Source organism: Clinocottus analis, unplaced genomic scaffold, assembly GCF_023055335.1.
Source record: "Clinocottus analis isolate CAN_PGR_092001 unplaced genomic scaffold, fCliAna1.0.p SCAF_11, whole genome shotgun sequence".
Lineage (NCBI taxonomy): Eukaryota > Metazoa > Chordata > Actinopteri > Perciformes > Cottidae > Clinocottus > Clinocottus analis.
The window spans coordinates 20,137,487-20,162,734 of NW_027175832.1; the positions used below are offsets into that span (position 1 = coordinate 20,137,487).

The following is a 25,248-nucleotide window of genomic DNA, read 5'->3' on the forward strand; positions in this document are numbered from 1 at the left end:
CCACCGTGATCCAAGATGGCGACGGTGAAAATCACCGAACTCCAGGCTAAACGGCGTCACGATGACTGCGTCCACTTCTTACAGTCAGTCCATGATCCCATGTTTGCTAACTCACTAACAACCATATTTCAAGGTTTCCCTTCGTCGCTAATGTGCGAGGCTTCACACAAAAAAAGACTTATTGTAACTCCCGACTGTTTCAGCTACACATCAACCATGCATTGTCACAACAATACGTCTCCTGCAGGGGGGTTGCACCTCGATCCCTCGATCTAAAGTCTTTGCTACCCATGAAGAGAAGATTGGCACCGTTTTCCCCACACATATTTATCCGTAGTTATTTAACGATGCATTTCACATGCACAGATCAAAGGACGCGCATGTCTTTCCTGGGAAAGGAAAAAGAACTGATGAGATATGAAGTTGCTGAAGATCCGCTCTTTCTCGGCTCACAACCTCAAGAACTCTTGAATTCAAAAAAAGGTTCTTTCTGGACCAAGCCCACCCTCACGGGAGGGATCGGCTATGCTGAAGGTACGCAGACATTTGTAAAGCTAAAAAACCCCAAAATCTGCTCTGAGATGATGTGCAGTCTCCCACTCCCCCCTTCGACTTTGTGTTAAAATCACGTCGTGGAACCTTTTCGGTTGGTCCTCACAGCACCGTGGTCTCCGACTGCAGGATGGACTGCGTTCGGGAGTTGCGGTGAAACTGCACCATGTGGTCCGAGCCGTTCCTGGAGGCCAAGGCGCTGCTGAAGAGCTGGTCTCTGCTCAGGCGGCAGTTCAGACACGCACTCCGCCACTTCCTCTTCAGCTCGCCCTGAACCTGCAGGAACAGGGGGAACAAAATGTGTGACTTTTGAGTAAGTGCCACGCGACATTAATGCTACTAAGCACCGTTGCCAAACTGCCAATCATACAAGCACAACTTACCTCACTGTTTAGGAAACAGTACAGAATGGCCACCACCAAACCCTGAAGAAAGCAACACAGCAATGTAAAGTAATGCAACGTTTAAATAGCAAAGAGATGGACGCAAACACTTCTGTTCATGAATACATTTCAAAGACACCGATAGAAGCACCTGGAAGGATCCGAGGGCCAGGTCAAAGAATATTTTATAAGCTTCCGCGATGGACTCGCTGAGGGAAACGAAGACCACGTAGTGGATCCCGAACAGAGGGATCAGCAGGAGAGTGGACTTGGCCAACCTCCTGAGAGAAAAACAGGAATGGATCATTATTTGTGGCGCCATTAAAATATGTAAAGTACGCAGTGTTTGTTCTTATTCCAGCCAATCTCCTGGGAAAGAGCATAAAATGGCACAACATCTTCGATATTTCGTAAGTGACCATATCTGGAAGACGGAGAAGTGACGTATAGAAGAGACGACCTGTCAATCACAGTAAGTCCCGCCCCTAAAGCGTCCCTAAATGAACATCATGCTGTATAGAAGACTTGAAACTAGAGATTGAGGCATAAACTCATGTTTCCAATGTTTACTGAGGGAACACATCAAAAGAGAAGTAGAGTCACTTATATAGACTTCTATACAACCAGAGGAGTCGCCCCCTGGTGGTCAATAGAGAGAATGCAGCTTTAACACTTGAAGCATAGACTTCTATACAACCAGAGGAGTCGCCCCCTGGTGGTCAGGAGAGAGAATGCAGCTTTAACACATGAAGCATAGACTTCTATACAACCAGAGGAGTCTCCCCCTGGTGGTCAGGAGAGAGAATGCAGCTTTAAGACATGAAGCATAGACTTCTATACAACCAGAGGAGTCGCCCCCTGGTGGTCAGGAGAGAGAATGCAGCTTTAACATGAAGCATAGACTTCTATACAACCAGAGGAGTCGCCCCCTGGTGGTCAGGAGAGAGAATGCAGCTTTAACATGAAGCATAGACTTCTATACAACCAGAGGAGTCGCCCCCTGGTGGTCAGGAGAGAGAATGTAGCTTTAACATGAAGCATAGACTTCTATACAACCAGAGGAGTCGCCCCCTGGTGGTCAGGAGAGAGAATGCAGCTTTAAGACATGAAGCATGGACTTCTATACAACCAGACTTGTTTTAGCTACCAGAGTCTGCTTCATTGCTTGAAATCTAGTTGAAAGCTCAGAGCTTGCCAAACTTCAAGCCCTCAGTCCTCACAGTTTCTTCAGCTGCACCATCAGGAGACTCTACGCGGCTCATACAGACTTTTCATCACGTCTTGCTTCCCGACCTCGAGAAATAACCCGACAGCTCAGATTTCCCCGCAGGGTAAAATTGCCTGAAGATTAAAACACATCTCCTTTGACTGTGCAAAGACTCAAAGAGACACTGGATCTAGCAAGAACGTGTCGCTCCACAGATGCAGAGAGGGTTTCACCCCCCCGACTATCCATTTCATGAAGGCTGCATCATCAAACGCCGCCTTGTTGAATCAGCGTTCGCGTCACTCTCATCTCTGCAGACAGCGAACGCAGAACGGATGAAAGTGTTCTGGATGTCTTAGATTGTGTTTTCTTACTTCTTTTTTTTAATAGCATTTTGCTGACATAAGCTTATATCGGCCAAACGAGCAGGTTTAGCGTCCGTTTCTCCTGTGGGATACCTGTATTGTGATTGGTCGTTGCCGCCCACGTCGGGACACCTCAGCTTCTGAACCAGGATACGAATGATGCTGATGAACAGGATGAAGTTCACCTTGGAGGAAACAACAGGACTATTAGCAGATTGACTGAAGAGAGTCAGAAAGACACACAAAGAGGGACGGAGGGGTATTTCTTTGCAGTTTCCCACCAACAGAAAACAATGCATGAAAAGTTAAAACAAGAATGGAGAAAAAAAAGAGACGATAAGTGACTTTAAATTTAAAAAAGCCCCGCCGTTATGTCGCTACCTGAAGCTGCTGTTTGCCTGTTAGCTGAAAGACCATTAGCTTAGACACTATTAGCTAAAATACTTTTAACTGAAAGACTGTTAGCTTAAAGACTATTCGCTAGAAGACTGTTAGCTTAAAGACTATTAGCTCAAAGACGGTTAGCTTAAACACTATTAGCTAAAATACTTTTAACTGAAAGACTGTTAGCTATAAGACCATTAGCTAAAAGACTGTTAGCTCAAAGACTATTAGCTAAAAGACTGTTAACTTAAAGACTATTAGCTCAAAGACTGTTAGCTTAGACACTATTAGCTAACATACTTTTAACTTAAAAACTGTTAGCTTTAAGACTATTAGCTCAAAGACTGTTAGCTTAGACACTATTAGCTAACATACTTTTAACTTAAAAACTGTTAGCTTTAAGACTATTAGCTTAAAGACTGTTAGCTAAAACACTATTAGCTAAAAGACTGTTAGCTTGGAGAAGCTTCAAGGCTGTTGCAATGAAGCACAGAATCTTACTACGATTACTTGTTTGTGAAGTTATCATTTATTAAAAACAACTAAAAAACCATTAGGCTAACAAGGACTAGCATACAAGTCGTGTACTTTACTTCTACCTCCTCTACAAGAGTCAACATCTTTCCCTTCGATGGTTTTTCAAGTTTCAAGTTTTTCAACGTCTGTCTGAAATCAAGGGGTAATAGTTTCAGACATTTTTTTTCGGGTTAGCACATCTATCCTTGATGTCATCATCCATTCCTTTCCGCGTGGAAGTGCTTTCATAACTGACAAGCATGTGAAACACCGGCAAACCAAACCGCGGGTAATGATCCTCGACCTACCATGATGGAGAATCCGATTGGTCCATTGATCACCCAGTTGGGTATGGGGTTGTCATTTCTCTCCCAGCACCTGAAGGCACCATAAATAACCATAATGTAACTTTCATATATCGTCATTCAGGTCTTAAAGTAAGGCTCATGTCTTTTGGGGCAGGTCTAAGTCACTAATCCATCTACTGGCCACTCATGGAGGTCCAAGCGAGGCCACGGAGACGTCCTTCTCAGCTGTGTCCTCCAGATATTTAAGTTGTTCTGCGTCTACCCAGCTGGTAGACTGGTTCTCCTCCCGGTTGGTCACGCCCAGCACCACTGGAGGCCTCCTTATCTATCACTGGGCCAGATCCTTTTTTAATTGGCTTTGTTTTCAACATGAGGGAGCAGCACTTCTGCTCCGTTCTCCGAGGACGAGCCCCGGACACCCCGCTGAGGAAACTCATTTCCGTCGCTTGTCTCCGTAACCCTCGACCCGATACAGCGGATTATGACGCACCGCTCGGCCCGTCTTAAGATCCGCTGTAACCCGCGGTGGGACAGCAGCTCCCGACCCGGTTGAGCAGCAGCTTTTCTTTTACCCTTGCAAGAATGCTGAAGGGACACAGGTCATATGGAGATGTTTTTTTGGGGGGGTCTTTGAATGCTGACCAGTAAAATGAAGTAATGCATCGCCCGAAAGGCCTCTACTGACACTCGGGGTCGGATGAATAAAGGACACAAAAATGCGTAATACTTGCCTGTGAACTGTCTGTTCTGTCCTTGCGTTCCTATCAGACCGCTGCTCTGTCATTGTTGTCACAGAGTTGTTTCACAAAGTCTCTTTTTCTTTCTTTTTTATGAGGAATACACTCACTCAGTGCTGAGCTGCAATAACGTGAAGGATCATGTGGCATCGAGCTCATTATAACGACAACTCCAATATGAATTAACCAATAAGGGCTCTTTGCTACGGGGGATTATCTGTCTTAATATTGTGAAAAAACAGAGCTGGTTTGAATCTAATCAATAAAATGTAATTTATTGATTTAATGAAATGCCTGCTGAATGTCAACGTGGGCAAGTCTCTGATGGGATTGACGGTTACACATCTATCGAATAATGAAGTATAAAATACGTTCATATATCCACAGACGGTGGTTCATCAGACAACAACAACGCCAGAGTCCTCTGACACGCGATAATCTACACAATATAATGGAAGGAGATTACGATGAGCTCGATGATACAACATCGGGCATCACATTTCCATGCTGCTGCGTGATTGGTTGGCAACACTCACCCCGTGTCCTCCAGGTAAATCCTCGTCAGCACCCACGCAGAGACGAACACCGTGGGGATTCCTGCCAAACGGCACCAGGAAAAACAATTAAATTAAACACAGATTAAATACAATACTTTCAATTTTGTTTTTTTGACATTTTTTATCATCTTTTGTAACTAAATTCTTTGGCATTAAAACATTAAACTGAGGTTCATGAAAAGCACCAAACGAAGTATCGTATGCTAAGATGCTAAGTAGGCTTCCCTTTCCTCGGGGTTCAAAAAGCATCACATTTGAGACGCATAAAATAATTGTTAAATGCTACACAACCTTTTGAATACATTTATGTACATGTTGTACTTCGTTTACATACTTATTTTAAGCCTAAATACAGTGTTTTTATTATCCTGATTTTGTTGCGTAAACATGAGTGCAACAATTTCCCTGCAATGACGTGGTGTAAAACGAGCTTAAAATGTGTAATATTTAACTCAAAAATGACATAAATTTGAGAGTTTTGTGCTATTTATACGCATCGCCATGAGACCGCGTTGGTTAAAACACTTTTGGAACATGAGATTGAACGTGAATAAATACATAAATCATGATCCATGACGCTCTAGACATCCAAGAGAGGAACGCTCACCCCAGCCGATGAACATGTAGACGATGAAGTGTCTGTTCTCGGAGAAGATGACGACGAGCAGCGTGTGCAGGTACAGACCCTCCACCAGCAGCCAGAAGAAGTTGGCCATGATGAAGTACTGGAAGAACACCAGGCTGGCTTTACACCCCACCTGAAGGGCACGCAGGTCAGAGGAAATGTTCAAAATGGGGAAAGAAAACATGCCTGGAGTCCCGCTTCATTTTCTCACCAGTGACGGCTGGTTGGAGCACTGCGAGGTTCGGCTGAACAGGATGCCGTCCTTGACGAGCACGGCCACGGCGCGCAGGACGAAGGAGCAGAAGAGGTTGAGGTGGATGTAGTTCCTGGTGCAGTGCAGCTTCCTGCAGACAACACGCGTCGCAAGAGGACACAGGAAGTTATTTTTGCGGCAATGTACATCATTTTGCACATGCTGATATTGTTTTTATGATAATATTTACTCAGCCAACACCAGCCTTTCTTTTCACTAATTAGGTTTGTATTTTTACATACGACATGCGTGACTCCTGTGGTTGTATAGAAGTCTATGCTTCATGTGTTAAAGCTGCATTCTCTCTCCTGACCACCAGGGGGCGACTCCTCTGGTTGTATAGAAGTCTATGCTTCATGTGTTAACTCTGCATTCTCTCTCCTGACCACCAGGGGGCGACTCCTCTGGTTGTATAGAAGTCTACGCTTCATGTGTCAAAGCTGCATTCTCTCTCCTGACCACCAGGGGGCGACTCCTCTGGTTGTATAGAAGTCTATGCTTCAAGTGTCAAAGCTGCATTCTCTCTCCTGACCACCAGGGGGCGACTCCTCTGGTTGTATAGAAGTCTATGCTTCATGTGTTAAAGCTGCATTCTCTCTCCTGACCACCAGGGGGCGACTCCTCTGGTTGTATAGAAGTCTATGCTTCATGTGTTAAAGCTGCATTCTCTCTCCTGACCACCAGGGGGCGACTCCTCTGGTTGTATAGAAGTCTATGCTCCATGTGTTAAAGCTGCATTCTCTCTCCTGACCACCAGGGGGCGACTCCTCTGGTTGTATAGAAGTCTATGCTTCATGTGTTAAAGCTGCATTTTCTCTCCTGACCACCAGGGGGCGACTCCTCTGGTTGTATAGAAGTCTATATAAGTGACTCTACTTCTCTCTTGATGTATTCCCTCAGTAAACATTGTAAACATGAGTTTATGTCTCAATCTCTAGTTTCAAGTCTTCTATACAGCATGATGTTCATTTACTACATTATGCTCATTTAGAGTCAAACAGACCATAAAGCAGGGGACGCTTCAGGGGCGGGGCTTGCTGTGATTGACAGGTGGACATATCGTGGCGTCGGGTCTTACCGGAACAGACAGAGGATGGCGCTCCCTGTGGTGAGGGCGATCAACGACAGACTGTGACCCAGAGTGTACAACGTCTTCACCACCACGTAGAAGACCAGCTGCACACAGGAACACAAAGGACTTCAAATCAAAATGATCAGCAATGTAATCTGAATAAAATCATGCCGGTCTGGACAATCAATGCAGAATTCACTGCCGGTGAAGTACTGTGTCTGTACTGTGAAATGTCTCCTCTCCAATGAATCAGGTCGTTGTTTGTTTCGTGTTTGACGGGGTTAAGAAAAAATGAGAAAATATAAAAGGTGTGAAACTGAAAATAATTCAGATTTTGTTCTTTTATTTCTTGTACTTGTGTTTTTCTGTTGGGAAAACTGGCATGAAAAACTGAAGAATAGATAATTTCCTGTTGGAAACGGAGGCGGGGATTGAAAGCTGCCAACGAATCTCTGTGTGTGTGTGTGTGTGTGTGTGTGTGTGTGTCCTGTTATCTTGCTTCCTCAGAAAAAGGTGTTTTGCGTTTGAGTTCCTCTTTTTTTTCATGAATAAATCAAAAGCGTGTTGAGTTGCAAAAACATCAAATACACATTTAGTTTAATTGGACAGGTTTAATCTTACGTGTGTGTGTGTGTGTGTGTGTGTGTGTGCACTTCTCCAGCTCAAAATGTTTATTTATTGGACATTCATTCTAAACATCACACGTTGCTCTCATGTCTGATGTCTTGTATGAAAGTCACGGCGGCGATCTCGCTGCAGCTGTGATGTTTGTGCGACACCAGGCGCCGCGCGAGGTCCGTTAGCATGCAGAGAGGAACGCGTCGTGTTCTGCCCTCTGAGGTCATCGCGACGAACGGATCACTTCACGAGAGAAAGGTGAGGTGTGTCTGCAACAACCACCGCTGCAATGTGCAACCCGCAACCCGCAACCGGCGAGACCCCGTCAAGAGACAGTAATGCGGCGTCACGGCAGAGAGTCTACTTGTATTTCCGTTAGCTGTTAGCATCCTCATGGAAGTTACACCTAACTTTTTGGCCATTTTAACCAATGAAAGTCCAGTCAATTTAAGTAGAAAACAACAAGGTTTCAAGAGGTTGAACTTGTTTGAGACAACGGTGTATAGAGAGCTGAGATTGTTCTGCAAATGTTGATGTGTAACACACGGGTATGTCGCTCATGCACGTTCCTTTAAAAAGGTAAATTTAAGAAATTATGTAAAGTCAAGAAAGTTACCTCAGAACTCAATCATCAGTATTCCAGTTTTTATCTATCAGTTTTGTTGATAATGTGTCTTCTAACAATATCAACATTATTTGTCATGCATCTCTCTGACTTCTACAATAAAAGGGAGATTTTAAAAATAGATGCAAAGTGAAGCTTCGCTTTGATCTGACAGACGTGGAGTTCGGGGTGTTTTTAGGTGAATTGCACAGAGAGGGGAGCAGGTGAAGATGAGAGAGACAAGGGGAGTGAAAGAGGGAGAGAAAGATACGGTCAGTACACCGAGCACAATGGCCGATTCAGAGTAAGACCAGTCGTGACCCAAACTGACCCTCGGCAGTGAAAGAGGAGGACAGCAGCAATTATCACCGTCCAGGACAAACAGGACAAAGATTCTCCTCAACAAAAAAAACCTTCTCCTGCTTCCCCCTGAAACTGTGACCAGACTTTTTGTCTGGTCTGGAAACTGGACAAAACGTCACGTATGATAGACCAAAAAAAACAACCATATTTTCTGTTGGTGCTAGTGCTAGCTCGTCTGTTTTGTTGGTAGCTAGCATGAAGCGCGTCCGCAAACAGTATCGTTTAAAGTTTCTGTCTTTTTCACAAGAAAAAGCAGACAAAAAGAAAAACAGGATTTTCCTAATTGAATAAAACCTAGGTTGTATACTATCTCCTGTGGTTGTATAGAAGTCTATGCTTCATGTGCTAAAGCTGCATTCTCTCTTCTGACCACCAGGGGGCGACTCCTCTGGTTGTATAGAAGTCTATGATTCATGTGTTAAAGCTGCATTCTCTCTCCTGACCACCAGGGGGCGACTCCTCTGGTTGTATAGAAGTCTCTGCTTCTTGTGTTAAAGCTGCATTCTCTCTCCTGACCACCAGGGGGCGACTCCTCTGGTTGTATAGAAGTCTATGTTTTATGTGTTAAAGCTGCATTCTCTCTCCTGACCACCAGGGGGCGACTCCTCTGGTTGTATAGAAGTCTATGCTTCATGTGTTAAAGCTGCATTCTCTCTCCCGACCACCAGGGGGCGACTCCTCTGGTTGTATAGAAGTCTATGCTTCATGTATTAAAGCTGCATTCTCTCTCCTGACCACCAGGGGGCGACTCCACTGGTTGTATAGAAGTCTATGTTTTATGTGTTAAAGCTGCATTCTCTCTCCTGACCACCAGGGGGCGACTCCTATATTCGGTGTCTGAAAAGGACTTTAAAAAGTTATCTGATTCTAATTAAATTGGTGCTCAGGTGACATTTTACCGCACCTCGTCCTGGCTGGTGTCCGAGCCACAGGCGCTGGTGATGTTCGGGAAAACGTCCGACCATCCTGCTGGCGTGCAGTTCCTGCTGATGTTACCTGCAGGAGACAAAGAGAGAGTGATCATCACACAGCTTTAACACATGAAGCATAGACTTCTATACAACCAGAGGAGTCGCCCTCTGGTGGTCAGGAGAGAGAATGCAGCTTTAACACATGAAGCATAGACTTCTATACAACCAGAGGAGTCGCCCCATGGTGGTCAGGAGAGAGAATGCAGCTTTAACACATGAAGCATAGACTTCTATAAAACCAGAGGAGTCGCCCCCTGGTGGTCAGGAGAGAGAATGCAGCTTTAACACGTGAAGCATTGGCTTCACTCGGTTGCATCTGACTGTTAGCAAAGTAGCGTGATGTGTCACTAAAAACACTTCATGATGAAGTGAAGTGAAGCGTTGCTCTTTGAGTTTTAAATGAGTTCAACGTCCAGCCGGCATCGAACCCCCGGGAGACATCCTCCGGGTGTCCCGATGCCAAAATGTTTTTTTGCTGCAGTGCACTGGAAGTTCAACTCTCTTGGGAATTTCCAGAATGCGCTGCATGAAAGCATAAAGAGCATGAAGAGCATGAAGAGCATGAAGAGCATCCTCCTCTTGCCCACTGACCTGAAACAGCGTCGGCACACTTCTGCCTCGCTACACTTCACAGCGCTCCTCACAGCGGGGGGGACGCTGCTGAAGCCACCAGAGGTGTTTTATGGAAGGCTTAACTTTATTTATTAATCTACATGTCGCTGCAGCTTCATGTTGTTCTCCAGCGGTTTATTTCTCCGGCACAAAGAAGGAAAACTGGGCCAGACGTGGTGATTAAACAATTGCCGGTTTATAGTATTGGCCATCGGGTTTAGTTGGTCAACTTTGTGTTTCTTAATATAGATTAAACATGGAGATTACAAGAATTCGAGGTCTCAGTTTACGTCCGTCACTTCATCATTTTTATCTTATAAGACTTCTGTTGGAAATTGTCATAATTGCCGTGTGAATTCCTTCATGACAAAAGAAGCACAAAACGTGTTTTTTGTGACATCTCGTTGACTTTTGACTACACAAATCTAATCATCTTAGACTGCTGGGAGACATCTTAGGATACACTGAGCTCCTCTCTGCTCTTCTTTGTCTCCTTCTGGATACATTATCGTCTCTTTAATGCATATTACTAACTCTACTTCCTTCTGGGAGCCTCTGTGCTTCCTCCCCTTAAGTTTCTACCTCCTGCTGTGGATCACGGCTGCCTGAAGCCGGTCCTGCATCTGTAGATAGTATTAACCAACTGTAAACTGTTGCATCGGGATTAACAATCTAATCTCAGACGATGCATCAACCACAGCGGCCGGATCCACAGCGCCAGACATGTCCACAGCGGGATCAGGAGGCGCTCGGCTTTATCGAATCCGCCCACACAGAACGCTTTTCTGACCTTTTTTGGGGCCGTGAATGTAAACGGATTCCCGGCCAGCGTTCATTTTACGTAAACGTCCTTTTGTGGAGCTCTGTGGGTGCTTTTGGACACCGGGGCGGCGGCGGGGCCGAGCCTCGAGCCTCGGCCCCGCCGGGCGCTTACGTAATGTTTACTCATCAATCCAGAGCGCGGCGGCGGAGCGGAGATCCGAGGTGCCATCTGGTCGCTGGCTGGGGAGAAAAAATATGAAAAAAAAATCCACTACGCATTCACACAGAACCGCAGGAGCAAACGGGGACAAAGAGCCTCAGGGGTTTGGACCCTAAACCCTCACGGACCCACACTGCTGGTGCGAGGCAACGCAACGAATGAGTGAAAACCATGTGATCAAAAGCTCCGGGGCTCGAGGCCGATGAGGACCGAGTGGCCAGACTTTTTCATTTTGTTGAGCAACTCAACAACTACTTTGTGTCGCAGGTGTTGCATGAGCCTTTTTTCAAAGGTGTGACACACACACACACACACACACACACACACAATAAGTGACCCACCGTTTCGGCCGAACACAGTCGTGAGGACGCGAGGACACGGGATGGTGACGGTCTCTCCAATCTTAGTTCGTTCCCAGCATGCAATGCTGTCCCACGTTCCTTTGCATGCCGGCTCTGTCGGGGGGAGAAAACAGAGAGGAGGCTTCACGAGAGGCCTCTTCTTCCTCCTCTTCTTCCTCCTCCTCCTCCTCCTCTTCTTCCTCCTCTTATCTAAATATATATACATAAATATAAATACTCGTTCACACCGAGCCGGTTTCAGCCTCTCAGAGACGATAACGTCGGCGGCTTAGTGTGGCGTCTTCTTCTCTTCAATTTTTACAAATGTTTATAGATTATTGTTTACACTTCATCATGTTGGCGCTGGGAGCACTGGGAGCGCTGGGAGCGCTGGTGCTTTCACGTGCTCAGCTTTCCATTGTTCTTAGTAAAGTTCCCCTCTTCAATATTAAATACCCACTTTTGAAAAAATGTTGTTTCTTTCTGTGTTTGGACTCAACAAATCATCTTTAACAGATGAATGAATATATGAATAAGTGTATCTGTGTATGGACCTTTGCGGCGGCCGGCCGCGTCCTCCTCCCTCAGCCTCCTCACACACTCCTCCTGGTCGCGCTCCACCTCCAGCAGGAAGTTGCAGGTGGGGTGTCGCCCGACCGCCTGCAGAGGAACAGGAAGTGTGCAGAGAGAACATGTGATCATGTGATGGAGGCGTGTTGGAGACAGAACACCTGCAGGACTCGCTCAGGTGTTCATCACACGCCACAGCGCCAGATGTTCTGATCTCTCACTGCAGCGCGTCAACGCAACCAAGTAATACAAAATGAAGTAATACTTCTATACGACGAGTACTCTTGAAGTAGGTTGAGTTCTGTGTGTTTGTACAGAGACTGAGGCTTCAGGCTGAAGCAGGATTATGACTGAAGGAGAAATACACGGTCGAGCTGCTTCAACACTCGCTTCCTCCACTCTTTCATTTGTATATAGGTGTGTGTGTGTGTGTGTGTGTGTGTGTGTGTGTGTGTGTTATTATGGGTCTAAAGCATGTACAAGAAACGATGAGAAAATACGTGACACAAAAAGAAAATGGGACCAAAAATTATACAAATATCCAAAAATGATGTGAAGAATTTGTAATGTGTAAATGCTGATACTTATGAGAAATAAGTCGGTTAGAAGTCATGGACATTTGGTTAAAAATCCTGGAAATTTGGTTTAAAGTCAATGAAATTTGGTTAGAAGTCATGAAATTTTAGTTTAAAGTCATGAAATTTTAGTTTAAAGTCATGAAAATTTGGTTTCAAGTCATGAAAATTTGGTTTCAAGTCATGAAAATTTGGTTTCAAGTTATGGAAATTTAATCCAAAATCATGGAAATTTGATTAAAAATCATGGAAATTTGGTCTAAAGTCAATGAAATTTGGTTGGAAGTCATAAAAATTTAGTTTCAAGTCATGAAAATTTGGTTTCAAGTCATGAAAATTTGGTTTCAAGTTATGGAAATTTAATCCAAAATCACGAAAATCTGATTAAAAATCATGGACATTTGGTCTGAAGTCATGTAAAGTGCTGTGAGGAGCTCCTCTTCCTGCTCAGGTTCCTCTGTGTTTACGTCAGGAGGAACCAGACGCTTCACCGCTTCCTGCTGCAGGAGAGAAGCTGCCGTTTCTACAGCAGCCGGACAAACTGACGTTTGGTTTACGTGAGAATGTGAATGGAGATTTTATGCGACAGCTGGATGGAAACACGACGTTTCTCTGGCTCGGCGCCAGAAGCTGCTCTTCCTGCCGTCTAGCAGCTCGCTGATTTACATTCCAGTCCACCCGACTGCGGTGTTTGAAGTCAAAGACATTTAGCAGTCCTCATTCCCACACCTGTCTGGGAGCTGTGTGTGTGTGTGTGCTATAGAGACTACAACGACTTCTATACAACCAGAGGAGTCGCCCCCTGGTGGCCAGGAGAGAGAATGCAGCTTTAACACATGAAGCATAGACTTCTATACAACCAGAGGAGTCGCCCCCTGGTGGTCAGGAGAGAGAATGCAGCTTTAACACATGAAGCATAGACTTCTATACAACCAGAGGAGTCGCCCCTGGTGGTCAGGAGAGAGAATGCAGCTTCAACACATGAAGCATAGACTTCTATACAACCAGAGGAGTCGCCCCTGGTGGTCAGGAGAGAGAATGCAGCTTTAACACATGAAGCATAGACTTCTATACAACCAGAGGAGTCGCCCCCTGGTGGTCAGGAGAGAGAATGCAGCTTCAACACATGAAGCATAGACTTCTATACAACCAGAGGAGTCGCCCCTGGTGGTCAGGAGAGAGAATGCAGCTTTAACACATGAAGCATAGACTTCTATACAACCAGAGGAGTCACCCCCTGGTGGTCAGGAGAGAGAATGCAGCTTTAACACGTGAAGCATACAGTATGCTTCTATACAACCACGGGAGTCACCAGAATATAGCTTTAACACATGAAGCATAGACTTCTATACAACTATAGGAGTCGCCCCCCAACGGACACTCAAGAAAATGCAGGTTTTTTAAGCCCCAAATAATAGTTGGCGCATGTTTATTTATGAAAGTACCCCATGAGTTCATGTCCGAGCGTTATGAATGAATGAATCCTCTCTGCTGGTGTGTTTTCCGGCGGTGGCGGCGCTCAGCACTGATGCGCACCAGTGGCTGCTGCCCCGCTTTGATTACAGCTCACTGGATTAGACATTACAGCAGGAGCTGAAGGGACGAGCCTCCGTGTTCACATCCAACAGATCAACTTTAAGTGTCAGATAAAACCAATGCCGCTACGGCAGAGTCCAAGAAGCGGCAGCAGACACTCACCAGATGCCGGCTGCGTTCCAGCGATGTTGAAGTTGGAAATCCCAACTTCCCACTTGTAAATCTATCCTGGATTGGTCTTCAGGTGACGTCGTCTTTTTCACTGTTTTACAGCCGATTGTTCTTTGATTGCCATATTGGTTGCATTGATTCGTCTATTGTGCTGTGTTATATGGGTTTGAATCACACACTGTATATAAGAAGTGGGCGTAGTCATCGTGATGTCACCCGTTGGTTTGTGGACCGACGACATGAACACTTGAGTTCGGCTACTTCGCCAATCCTGGATTGCAGCTGTCGCCATGTCGGTTTTTTCACATCCGATAAACTGAAGTTACCATGTTTAGGATGCGGAGGATGACGAAGAGACGCCGAATACATCTTTGATACCGTCAGTGACCTGTCAATCACAATGAGCCCGCCCTCAAGGATACTCTGCATTACGGTCCATCTGACTCCAAATGGAATTTAAACCATAAGTTACGTGACTCCCTCACTCCAGGAGGAAAGTTGTTAAAGTTTGGCGTTTTAGCCGTAGCCATTTTGTTTTTTCGGAACTAGCAATTGAGTCCATAAACTGATGTCCAGAATGTTCACTCTATAGACTTCTATACAACCAGACTTAGTGAGAGACAATGCGAGTTTTAAAATAGATTTGCGGCTCCAGAAGAGGTTAAAGTCTGCAGAAACGTCCGTAATATCAGAAGTGGAGAGTATTTCTTTTAAGCAAAGAAGAGTCTTCTCCGAGGAAATTAAGTTTTTTGCTTTTTCTCCCAACTGGCAAGATGCTTCATCCAATCAACCAATCAAACAGCGTCCAGCAGACATCTGCTGAAGAAGACCTGAAGATGTTGTGATAGAGAAAGACCTTGACGTAAGATACTTTGGGAATATTTCCCTTTTCTCCTCATTTCCGGTATTACCAACAAGAGGCGCTTACACTAACCAACAGATACGAGATACAAAACAAATATGACAAGATCTCGGCCTCGTCTCTGAAACAGTCGGTGACGACGGGAGGTTTTAGGATCGAGGCTTCGCGAGGAAGACGAGTGGTGACAGCAAAGACTCGTCGTGAGTCAACATTCAGGCCTGCGGCGTCTCGTGGAGGAAAACGTTTAACACTGAATCTGTCAGCCGTCGTGTTTGACCTTTAAAGAAATTAGATGATTTCAGTGAGAGTTTCTCTCAATATATGCTGGAGATAAATCTTTATTCACATTTAGTTCAACGCCATCTCGTCTCTTTTGCAGCTAGAAAACAGCAACGTTCAGAAAAACAAAGCACAACGTGGGCGTGAATATTAGATTATTTCCTTTTTTTTCGTTTTCTGGTTTAATGAAACAGAAACAAACATTTTTTTGAGAACTAAATACTGTATTTATGCATTTGAGGTTGTATCACTCAGAATAATTGGGCTCAAGGCTGTTTTTTGTGTGTTTTCATTGGATTTGTTGAACAAAAGAACGTCGGCTCGGACGAAGTGCAGGTCCGTTTAGCTGAAGCTTTATTTACACGTGCAGTTAAAGTGGAATAAAACCTTCATTCAAACCGGATTATTCAGACACAGACACCGAGAGGGAGCCGTTAATGTGCTTTAGTGCCTCTGTTATGTCCTGCAACGTCGTGTTGTGATGTGTTGTCTCCTCGCGGTAATGTTCAGGCTCACAGCACAAACGAGAACTGTTGGTGAGAAACGGAGGAACCGCGGCGGCGCTGTGCTAAAGCACAACGGGCTTTAATAATCACGCCTGAGTGCACAAAGACAGCGCACGGCTTTTCCTTTAAGAAGACTTCTACACGCGCAGACGTTAAGCGACACACAGCGTGGGCAACTTAGAAGGTTTGTTGAAGAAATGGAGACTTTTTCTCTGGATGTTTTAGATACTAAAGGCGTGAAAGAATGTTCTCTAACTTTGAAATGCACGGTTCTTACGCTCCTGGAAAACCTGGAACAGTCATGGAGTTGGAAAATGGTTATTTCCAGGCCTGGAAAAGTCCCTAAAAAGAGTTGTGTAAATGTGTCATATTCATGTGTTCATGACGCTCATTCAGTTATAAATAATGAATCTGCTTTTAAAAGAAAGAGGCTCAAAATATCAGCAGCATACATACAGACATCTATATAAATGTTTATTCTTTTAATCAAACTATTGTCTCTCATTCATTTGAGTCATTTAAGGTTTACTGTATGCTTTGAATCCTCATTGTTAGTTTAAATACTACATTTTATCACTTTTTACTGTCTACACACACATTTAACACAATGTTTGATCATGAACATTTGATTTAAAGTCATGAAAAAGCCATGAACATTTTTTAAAGTTATATTAAAACTCTGGCCTTGTGTTAAGTTGCACAAACACTTTCGCTGTGTACTGTCGTTACACAGGCAGCTTTATATTCATCTCCACCGCCATGCAGCACATTAAAAGACTTCCACTGCTCCAAACAGGGAGGCAGAAAACTCTCCTCAACCCACAGAGAGGAAGAACAAACGCTGTCGTCCTTCCAGTGAGGAGCAAACATGTAAAGCAGCAACGTGACAGCAGCAGCATGAGTCACCACACGGCCGGCCGAGATGAATCAATACATCTCCATTTGTGAGAGCGAAGGCAGCCGAGGCTCTTCATCCACCTGCCGCGTGTGATCCCACCCCGAGTCTCAGGTGCCTCATCCAATTTGTTACCTCGGAAACACCGGCCGGCACCGCGATCATCGCCGGGCCGGCGCCGCTTATTCGCGGCTGCAGGCTGGCTGCGCTTCCTCTTGAGGGTTTATACACACTGACCATGGTTTCTTTTCCTTTTAACCACCGCCAGCGTCACAGCGGGGGGACGAAGCCTCCTCTTCATCCCTCTGGAGGTTGAAATGCCTGCTATCACGATGATGATGATGGTGAAGTTAGCGGTTAGCCTCTATGACTAAACTAAACAAAGATAATTGGATTTCCAGCACCATCAATCCTTCATAGCAGCTTTACTGCTTCATTTGTCTCTCTGTCAGATCGGCCGACCGGCTGTTGTGACCCTGAAGGTGAAGAGAGTCAACTGTTGAAGCTCCAGGTCGTCCTGAACTAAAATGATTAACTTCCCCTGCATTCATTTACCGTCTGATCTTTATGGAAGATACAAAAGCTCTCTGCCAGCTGTGACCTTGATATTCAAAAAGTGAAACCATTTTATATCTCGTGGGCGTAGCCGGCGCGCCCTCGATAAAAAAGACGCTTGGAAAATGAAATTGCGTTCGTTTTCGAACATGCCTTTAATAAAACTTTAGATAGGGTGCAAAAAAACGCGTCATGTGAACGACGCATTATTGAGCATTTGGTTGTTCTTGGCTCCTCTTTCTGGTGCTATGCTGGTTCCCAAAAACCAAGATGGCGGCAGCCCAAAAAAAAAGATGGCGACGGCCAAAGATGGCGACAACCAAAAACCAAGATGGAGATGGCCAAAACCCAGGATGACGTCGGACAAAAACCAAGATGGAGACGGCCGAAAATGGCGACAGTCAAAAACCAAGATGGCGACACCCAAAGACCAAAATGCCAAACTCAAGGCTTGAGAGCAGAACAGGCTGCAGAACCCTCGTCTGCGACACCACGGCGTCGACTCATGGCGTCCAAATCCATCACGTTCCAACACTGCGAATGTCGGTCAGGCCGTTCAATTTACAGCTTCCAGCGGTTTCTGGATCCACATTAAAACAATAAATGGAAGGCGTAATTGAAACATGCACGCGGACTGACAATCGCAGCTTTGGATGTCGGGCGGTTCTCGGTCCGTCGGTCCTGATCGAGGAGAATGAAGCCGACATGCGGATCAGAGAAAAGCTCAGAGAACATTAACAGGAGCAGAGCGGAGGAGCTGGCGACTTTCTCTGTTATCAGTTCAACTCATGTTGTGTATTTAGAAAGAAAAAAGCTGCAGCCTCGTCTGGGGAAGAGCTTTGTTCCTGTGAAACATTCACACCAAACCCCTTTGACTTTATTGTGAATTTACTGAAGAGTGTAAAGAAATAAATGAATGATAGGCAACAATGTTGAAGCCAAACTGATCCAGTTGGACAGCCGGCATCCATCCTTCCTTCCTTCCTTTCCTAAGTGCCCTTGAGCAGGAGACACACTCCATCCCTCCCAGGATGTAAGAGGGGAGGACAGAGCGGAGGGATGTGGAAACAGACCCCTGCCTACGTGAAGGGAAAGGTTGTGTGTACTTTAGGTGGCAGAGCTCCTCCGTTAGATAATTAAACCCTCACATTTGTTTTGGGTGACGTGAACCTTCTGACAGCCGAGTCTGCTTTTAGTCAGAGGAGGATTATGGGAAGAGAGCCGTGTTTATCCTGTGAGGAGGATCAACACCGGAAAAAAAAAAAAGAAGAAAGTGAGATAATGGCTGCAGGACGGCTCGAGGAGAGCAAACAGAGCATTATGTCCACAAATTATCAGAATTAATGAAGAGGAGAGAAGCCGGGAGGCGACTTCAGCGGCTGAGAAATGATGAAGTGAAAATAAGAGACTTCACGTCGAGCTCATGGAGAGATGAAAGTAAAAGAAAATCACATTTCAGAAACTGGAACCCGGTGCCATGTTTTGCTTTTCACAAAAAAAAAATAGCTTAACAATCTTCACAATAGTTGCTCGTTACATTTCTAATTGATTTGTGGATTAATTTAGTTCTGCTTTTGAAGGATTTGACACAAACAGCAGCAGGTTTGTGGAAGATTAAACCTCAGAAACACACAGAGCTCAGTCACATCAAACCAAGTGATCAAGACTAATCCATCAGTCCACGATCAATAAGGCAACTGATGGAAATGCGTGGTGGTCTGGTTTGAACGTAATCATTATTATTTCCATTCGTGATTTATTGTTCAATCAATTAAAAAAAACTTGACTTCATTTAAAAGATATTGATTTAACAGACACTCATATCAATATTCATTGGGAAACTAATTTATTTAAATAGAAAACATAAATTAGAGCATTTTTTTGCCTGGAAAAAAAACAACCGACAAAATACGTAAATGACCTTTAGAAAAGATAATGAGCAGATTAATTAACGATAAATAATAATAATACATCATCACAATCAAACGCTTCTCCACATTCTTGATGCAGGCTGATTTAAACTATGGAGACAACTTCAATATCATAAGAAATATGAATGTAATATTTCATAAGACTGATAAAGACAGTATTTTAAAAGACACACCTGTCTTTTAAAATGTTGGCATCTCGTCATGAGGTGAAGAAGAATCTAAAACACTGTTAATAATAATAACTTTATTAGATATTGTTAATATTCAGCATGAAGAACAGAAGAGACTCACCGGCAGCGGACAGGTCAGGGAACACAAGGCGATGAAGAGCAAACTCTTCATCTTCGTCACTCGTCAGGTGGACGCGGGTCTCGGGTCCGGACGGGTTGAGAGTGACACAGGAAGGAAAGACTTCATTTAAACTCCACTTGGACCTCGCTGCTTCCGGTCCAGAGGAGCCGAGTCTTCTGTCCGCTCACGAGGATGAAACCAGCTGCTGAGTCCTCGCTGCTCACCTGCACTGAGCGGACTGAGCAGAGAGCCGCGACCAGGACGCCGCACGAGACCGCGAGGCACGGACACTTCCGGTCCGGGATTTCAAAATAAAACATTTATTGAGGATTACTGAAGAGTACAGTGGACTCAATGTAATCTCTGATATATTACTGTAAGTATGACATATCATATATACACATATATACGTATGTATATACACATATAAACACGTACATATAAAAAACATATATAACTATTTATTTATATATATATATATATATATATATATATATATATATATACATATATATATATATATATATATATATATATATATATATATAAACCATCAAGTATATATATGTATATATATTGTATATATATATACATATATATATATACTTGATGGTTTATATATATATTTTTTTTATTATATATGTAAATATATAATATAATTATATTTTATTTTTATATATATATATAAATAGGTATATATGTTTTTATATGTATGTGTTTATATGTGTATATACATACGTATATATGTGTTAATTAATTAATTAATTATATATTTATATGTTTCAGTTTCCAGAAGAGGACGAGTTTATATATATATATATATATATATATATATATATATATATATATATATATATATATATATATATATATATATATGTATATAAACTCGTATTAATATATATATATATATATACATTAATTAATTATATATTTATATGTTTATATTAATTAATTATATATTTATATGTTTCAGCTTCCAGAAGAGGACGAGTTTATATATATATATATATATGTATATATATATATATATATATATAAACTCGTCCTCTTCCAGTAACAGAGGAGTTTATCGTTTTAATTTGGCGGGGTTGTCTGTGTTTACAGAAAACTGCATATCAAAGCTATTCATGGTGGGAAAAGTGTGTTTTCAATCCATAGTTTATTTTATTTGCACGTGGACAGCAGGCAATAAAACTGACTTTGACGACAAAGTCAAGGTCAGAGAGCTGCCAGACGAAACACACACGTCAGGTTATCAGCTAACAATGACACTTCAAACAAAGAGTGGAAACTTCTAGACTCAGTGTGCAACGGAAACACACACACACACACACACACACACACACACACACACACACACACACACACACAGAGATGAGGACATGGTTTCTGTCCTGGTGACAGTGAACTCGTGAGAGGATGAAGTGGCACATATTTACAGCGGCGGCCCCGCAGCATCAACACGGCGTTAAAGCGTGCGCTGCTTTACGGCTTGTGTACGAACCCATGTGTAAACAACGTGGCACTGCTACACACAGGGAGGGAGGGAGCACGCCTGAGTTGTATTTTCTATTTTAAGATGTATTTTTAATGGCTGAGGGCTGCTGGACGAAATAACACGATGACACTTAACGTAAACGCTTGATGGAGGTGATGAGTTTTCTTAGAGCCACTATTTAATAAGCGCACCTCCCATAATAGAGACAGTGTGTGCAGCAGCTTAATATTTACATTTGTTTTGAATAAATGAACTTACTCAGACTTTTGTGGTGCAAATTTGAGATTTAAAACAGCTTCACAACACTTCATATCAACTGTCAGTGCTCAGTTCCCCTTTTTTGGCTCTCCGACGACTAACACCACCATGACATCTAGTGGGGGAATGTCCACACAACGACATGTCCTCCACTCCGTTGTGTTCTTTGTAGACTCCCTATAACCATATAACCTAAAACCTGAAACCTTAACCCATGAGAAACAGATGGATCCAGTGTCATACCGCTGAATACAAACAGAGAAGACACAGAAACCATTAACACGTCTTTCTGATGCTGAATATATTTATTGCAGTAAATGTAAAAGCTTGCGGCGGTTACAGTTGAAGAAGACCAGTCTAACTGCAGCGCTTCACGTTCACGCTGAACTTCTAGAGTTTCACTTGACACACAACGTTGTTCTTGTTGGTGCAGAGCCCATCGTTCCAGAATCCCCAATCTGGAAAACACAAACCAGGACAGACATGTGACTAAAGGGGATTTCAGGGTTTGTGGTGATGATGGTGGCTCATTGCTTCACACAGTGTGAACTTGCTGTCTGCAGAGCCTTCCTTCATACTCATCTGGACTATTTTCTTGAGCTAAAATGTGTGCAAAAAGCCTCCTGTGCCCATTTTAAGTCCCAGCATGCCCCATTCAGGCAATCTTTTGACTTAAAATACATAATATTTTTCAATTTTTTAACCGAACGACACAGTTTTTTGACTGAAACTCCTTCCTAACAAGACAAGACTTTGTTTTATTGTCTATTGTTTATTTTATTTTTTTGCAGATTCGGATTCCTTAGGTCCTAATCTTTCCAAAAAGGTGTCTTATTGACGCTCCAGGAGGCATTTTTGGGGAATCTGGTTCATATCTTGCTGGATGTTCATAGTAACCATCGAAATATCTTTTAAAAGGGATTTTTTTTACAGCTATATATTTTTTCCGAAGACTTTGCTGAACAAATACATACAATAAACACAAGTATTGGAATTAATTTGGGGTTCCTACGATGACTCAAATACAGGGAAAAAGGAGGTCTGGAGACAAAACTGGTTCCCTTGGGATCATAAAAGTCTCTTTTTGTCTTAGGATCAGAAGTCTACATCCATCTCTATTGAAAGCTCTCTAAAAGTCTCTTAGTTAACTTACCACCGTAGTTTGTCTCAACGCAGTGCTCTTTCCCCCAAGAGTTGTCCGGCTGGCAATAAGCCCAAAAGGAGTAGTTGTATGCAGACCCATCGCTCCAAGCAAATGAGTCACCACTCTGAAAAAACAAACAAAAAAAAACAGTGGATCGCCTGAGGATGATGACTGAACTAACACCATAAATACAATCAGACTAGTCCGACGAGTCAGCTGCTGTTCGATGCTCCAGTTGGAGACTGCTGTGTCTTTGCATTGGAGTTGTCTCCTGGATACTAAACCACTGGACTTAATAGACGTCAAAGTAACCAAGAATGACTTCTTCAGTACGAAACTATAGCATGAGCTATCAACAACACAAGCATGCTACTTTTACAGTTTTACATTATGTTGTCTTTCTATTTCACGCCATGTGATTAAAAAAGAATACTCACAGATGAATATTCTTCTTTTTACTACATCTCAGAGGTATTCTGAGTGGAAGGGGGCCTTTTTCATAATACAATAATCCAATAACATGTTTACTTAGTGTGTTTACTTTACTAAAGACTGAACAAACATTCACTTCTTACCCGTTCCAGTCCGATCCAGTAATACAGTTGTGTATTCTTAACTCTGTACATGGCACATTCCACTTGAGACAGCTCACCAAAGCTGTGGATTGATACCAGATCTCCACCTGTAAAGCTCCTACAAAATGTCTGTAATTAAAAGAAATTAAAAAAAGGATTATTCTTCATCCTAATTCTCTCATCTGAACTTTTCTTCTCCGGACCCTGGAGTCATGAAGGCTGTTCACGACCCCTTACCTTCTGCTCTGAGGAGAATACACAAGATCGCCCTTAAAAATACAACATCGCATCTTCTGAGGAAGTGATGAGACTGTGTGAACAGGATGAGGTCCGATGTATTGTCTGTAGCCTGCTGTGTGTTTGTTTTAATCACCTTTGCTTCACTTTGAAGATCGCTACGAAGGAAAGCCTTCACACAGCGGTCTTGTCCATACTGGTACCAGCCTTCTTCCCCCATCTCATTTCCACATGGTGTGGCCGGATATTTGGTCCGACACATTTGTTCAGGAGAATCTGTTTCACAGAGAAAAATAATGCTGTTAGTTTAGTGTTTCTGTTGCCTGTGAAGGAAGATATTTTCTGACTGTTTGGTTCTTACATGCAGAGACCGACATGAACATCAGCGCCGCCAGAAGGACGGCAGTCACCGCAATAGGACGCATGGCTCAGGATTCACTAACTCTCAGAACTCTACAACTGGAATATCACCTGGAAAAGACATACCGTTCAAACCCCATTACAACAAGACACTTTTTAAAACCCACAGATCAGATTCAAGTTTTTTTTTTCTATTCTTCTAAAATCTCGATCAAGAGACAAAGAGGACTCACCAGAAGTGTCTTCTCCCTCGTTGCATCTCAGTCTAAAGCTCCATTTATATACCTTTCAGAGCCACGCCTAAGGGTTTGAGTATTTAAACATATACATCCGACAAAAAAATGTCTCTGTTTAACTACCTCGTCATTCCAGACGTAGGACCCACCTCCACAGTAAGAACATTAGAATATGAATCATCTGTGCACAAACAAAGCACTTATGCAAAACTAAGTTGTGTAGTGGCTGGTTCATTAATTGCAGCTCTATGAATGTTTTTTAAATGTTGATATGTAGATATAACGGCCTGTATAGGACTCACGAAAAGAGTTCTCAAAGTCTATATTTCTGAGCATGAAACCACCAGCAGAACAGGAAATCTGTCCTCATCAGAGGAGCTGATATTACGCAATATAATAATGACCAAGAAAGCTGCGATCAGTGATAAACGAGTTTACTGAAGACAAAGACAAGTTAAACATGTACATCTCTGTTTGCGGTGAAAGTGCTTCAGGGTGAAGACAGAAACCTAACTTAATAATAAAAGCAAACAGAAAGACCAACCGTCTCACTATGAGGCCATCTTGGCCTTTGAGCAAAACATATTAAACTTGTGCTTTAGGGAAAATATATATATATATATATACATACATACATATATACATACATACATACATACATACATACATATATATATATATATATATATATATATATATATATATATATATATATATATATATATATATATATATATATATATATATATATATATATATTGACAGCCGGGATCGGCTCCAGCGCCCCGCGACCCTAATGAGGATAAGCGGTTAAGATAATGGATATATATACTTAGCAGCTAAGTCTACCATTAGGACTATTTTTTAAACAGACATATACGTCCATATATATTTAAATATGACAACTGAGAGGACAATACAATTAAAAATGTAATTATTCAGCATATAAGACCTTCCACAATGTTATTTGTGAAGACACAAAACAATTATAACTAAATAATTAATCAAATAAGTAGACATCACAGTAAAAACCCTCAATGCAGTTTAAACAATATTTTTTAATTTATTTTAAATAGAAAAGGAGCAGCTTTCACTTCCATCTAGATCACATTGAACAAGGTCAAGATATAAATTAAAATAATAAAAACACTATAAATATATTATAATAATTAAAATATATTTATTTAATAAATAAACTTTTTACAACAACTTAAAATATTGTATAACGTCACGTAGCATTCTTTCTTCTTCTTCTTTTCTTCTTCTTCTTCTTCTCTGTTTTTTCCCGCCACAAGATGGCGCCCAGGTCCGCTGCT

General features: G+C 42.8%; 1 protein-coding gene across 1 annotated transcript; it reads right to left on the reverse strand.

Annotated features, from left to right (window-relative positions):
- Nucleotides 1–654: 654 nt before the first annotated feature.
- On the reverse strand, nt 655–19,704 carry vipr2 (vasoactive intestinal peptide receptor 2). Its single transcript, XM_068570917.1, has 13 exons — nt 19,622–19,704; nt 12,005–12,110; nt 11,451–11,564; nt 9,449–9,540; nt 6,966–7,063; nt 5,846–5,978; nt 5,617–5,767; nt 4,989–5,049; nt 3,716–3,785; nt 2,601–2,692; nt 1,087–1,216; nt 936–977; nt 655–828 (listed from the first exon to the last, which is right to left on the reverse strand). Exons 1-13 carry the CDS (start codon nt 19,670–19,672, stop codon nt 655–657), a joined length of 1,314 nt encoding a protein of 437 aa, XP_068427018.1. The 5' UTR covers nt 19,673–19,704.
- Nucleotides 19,705–25,248: the final 5,544 nt, after the last annotated feature.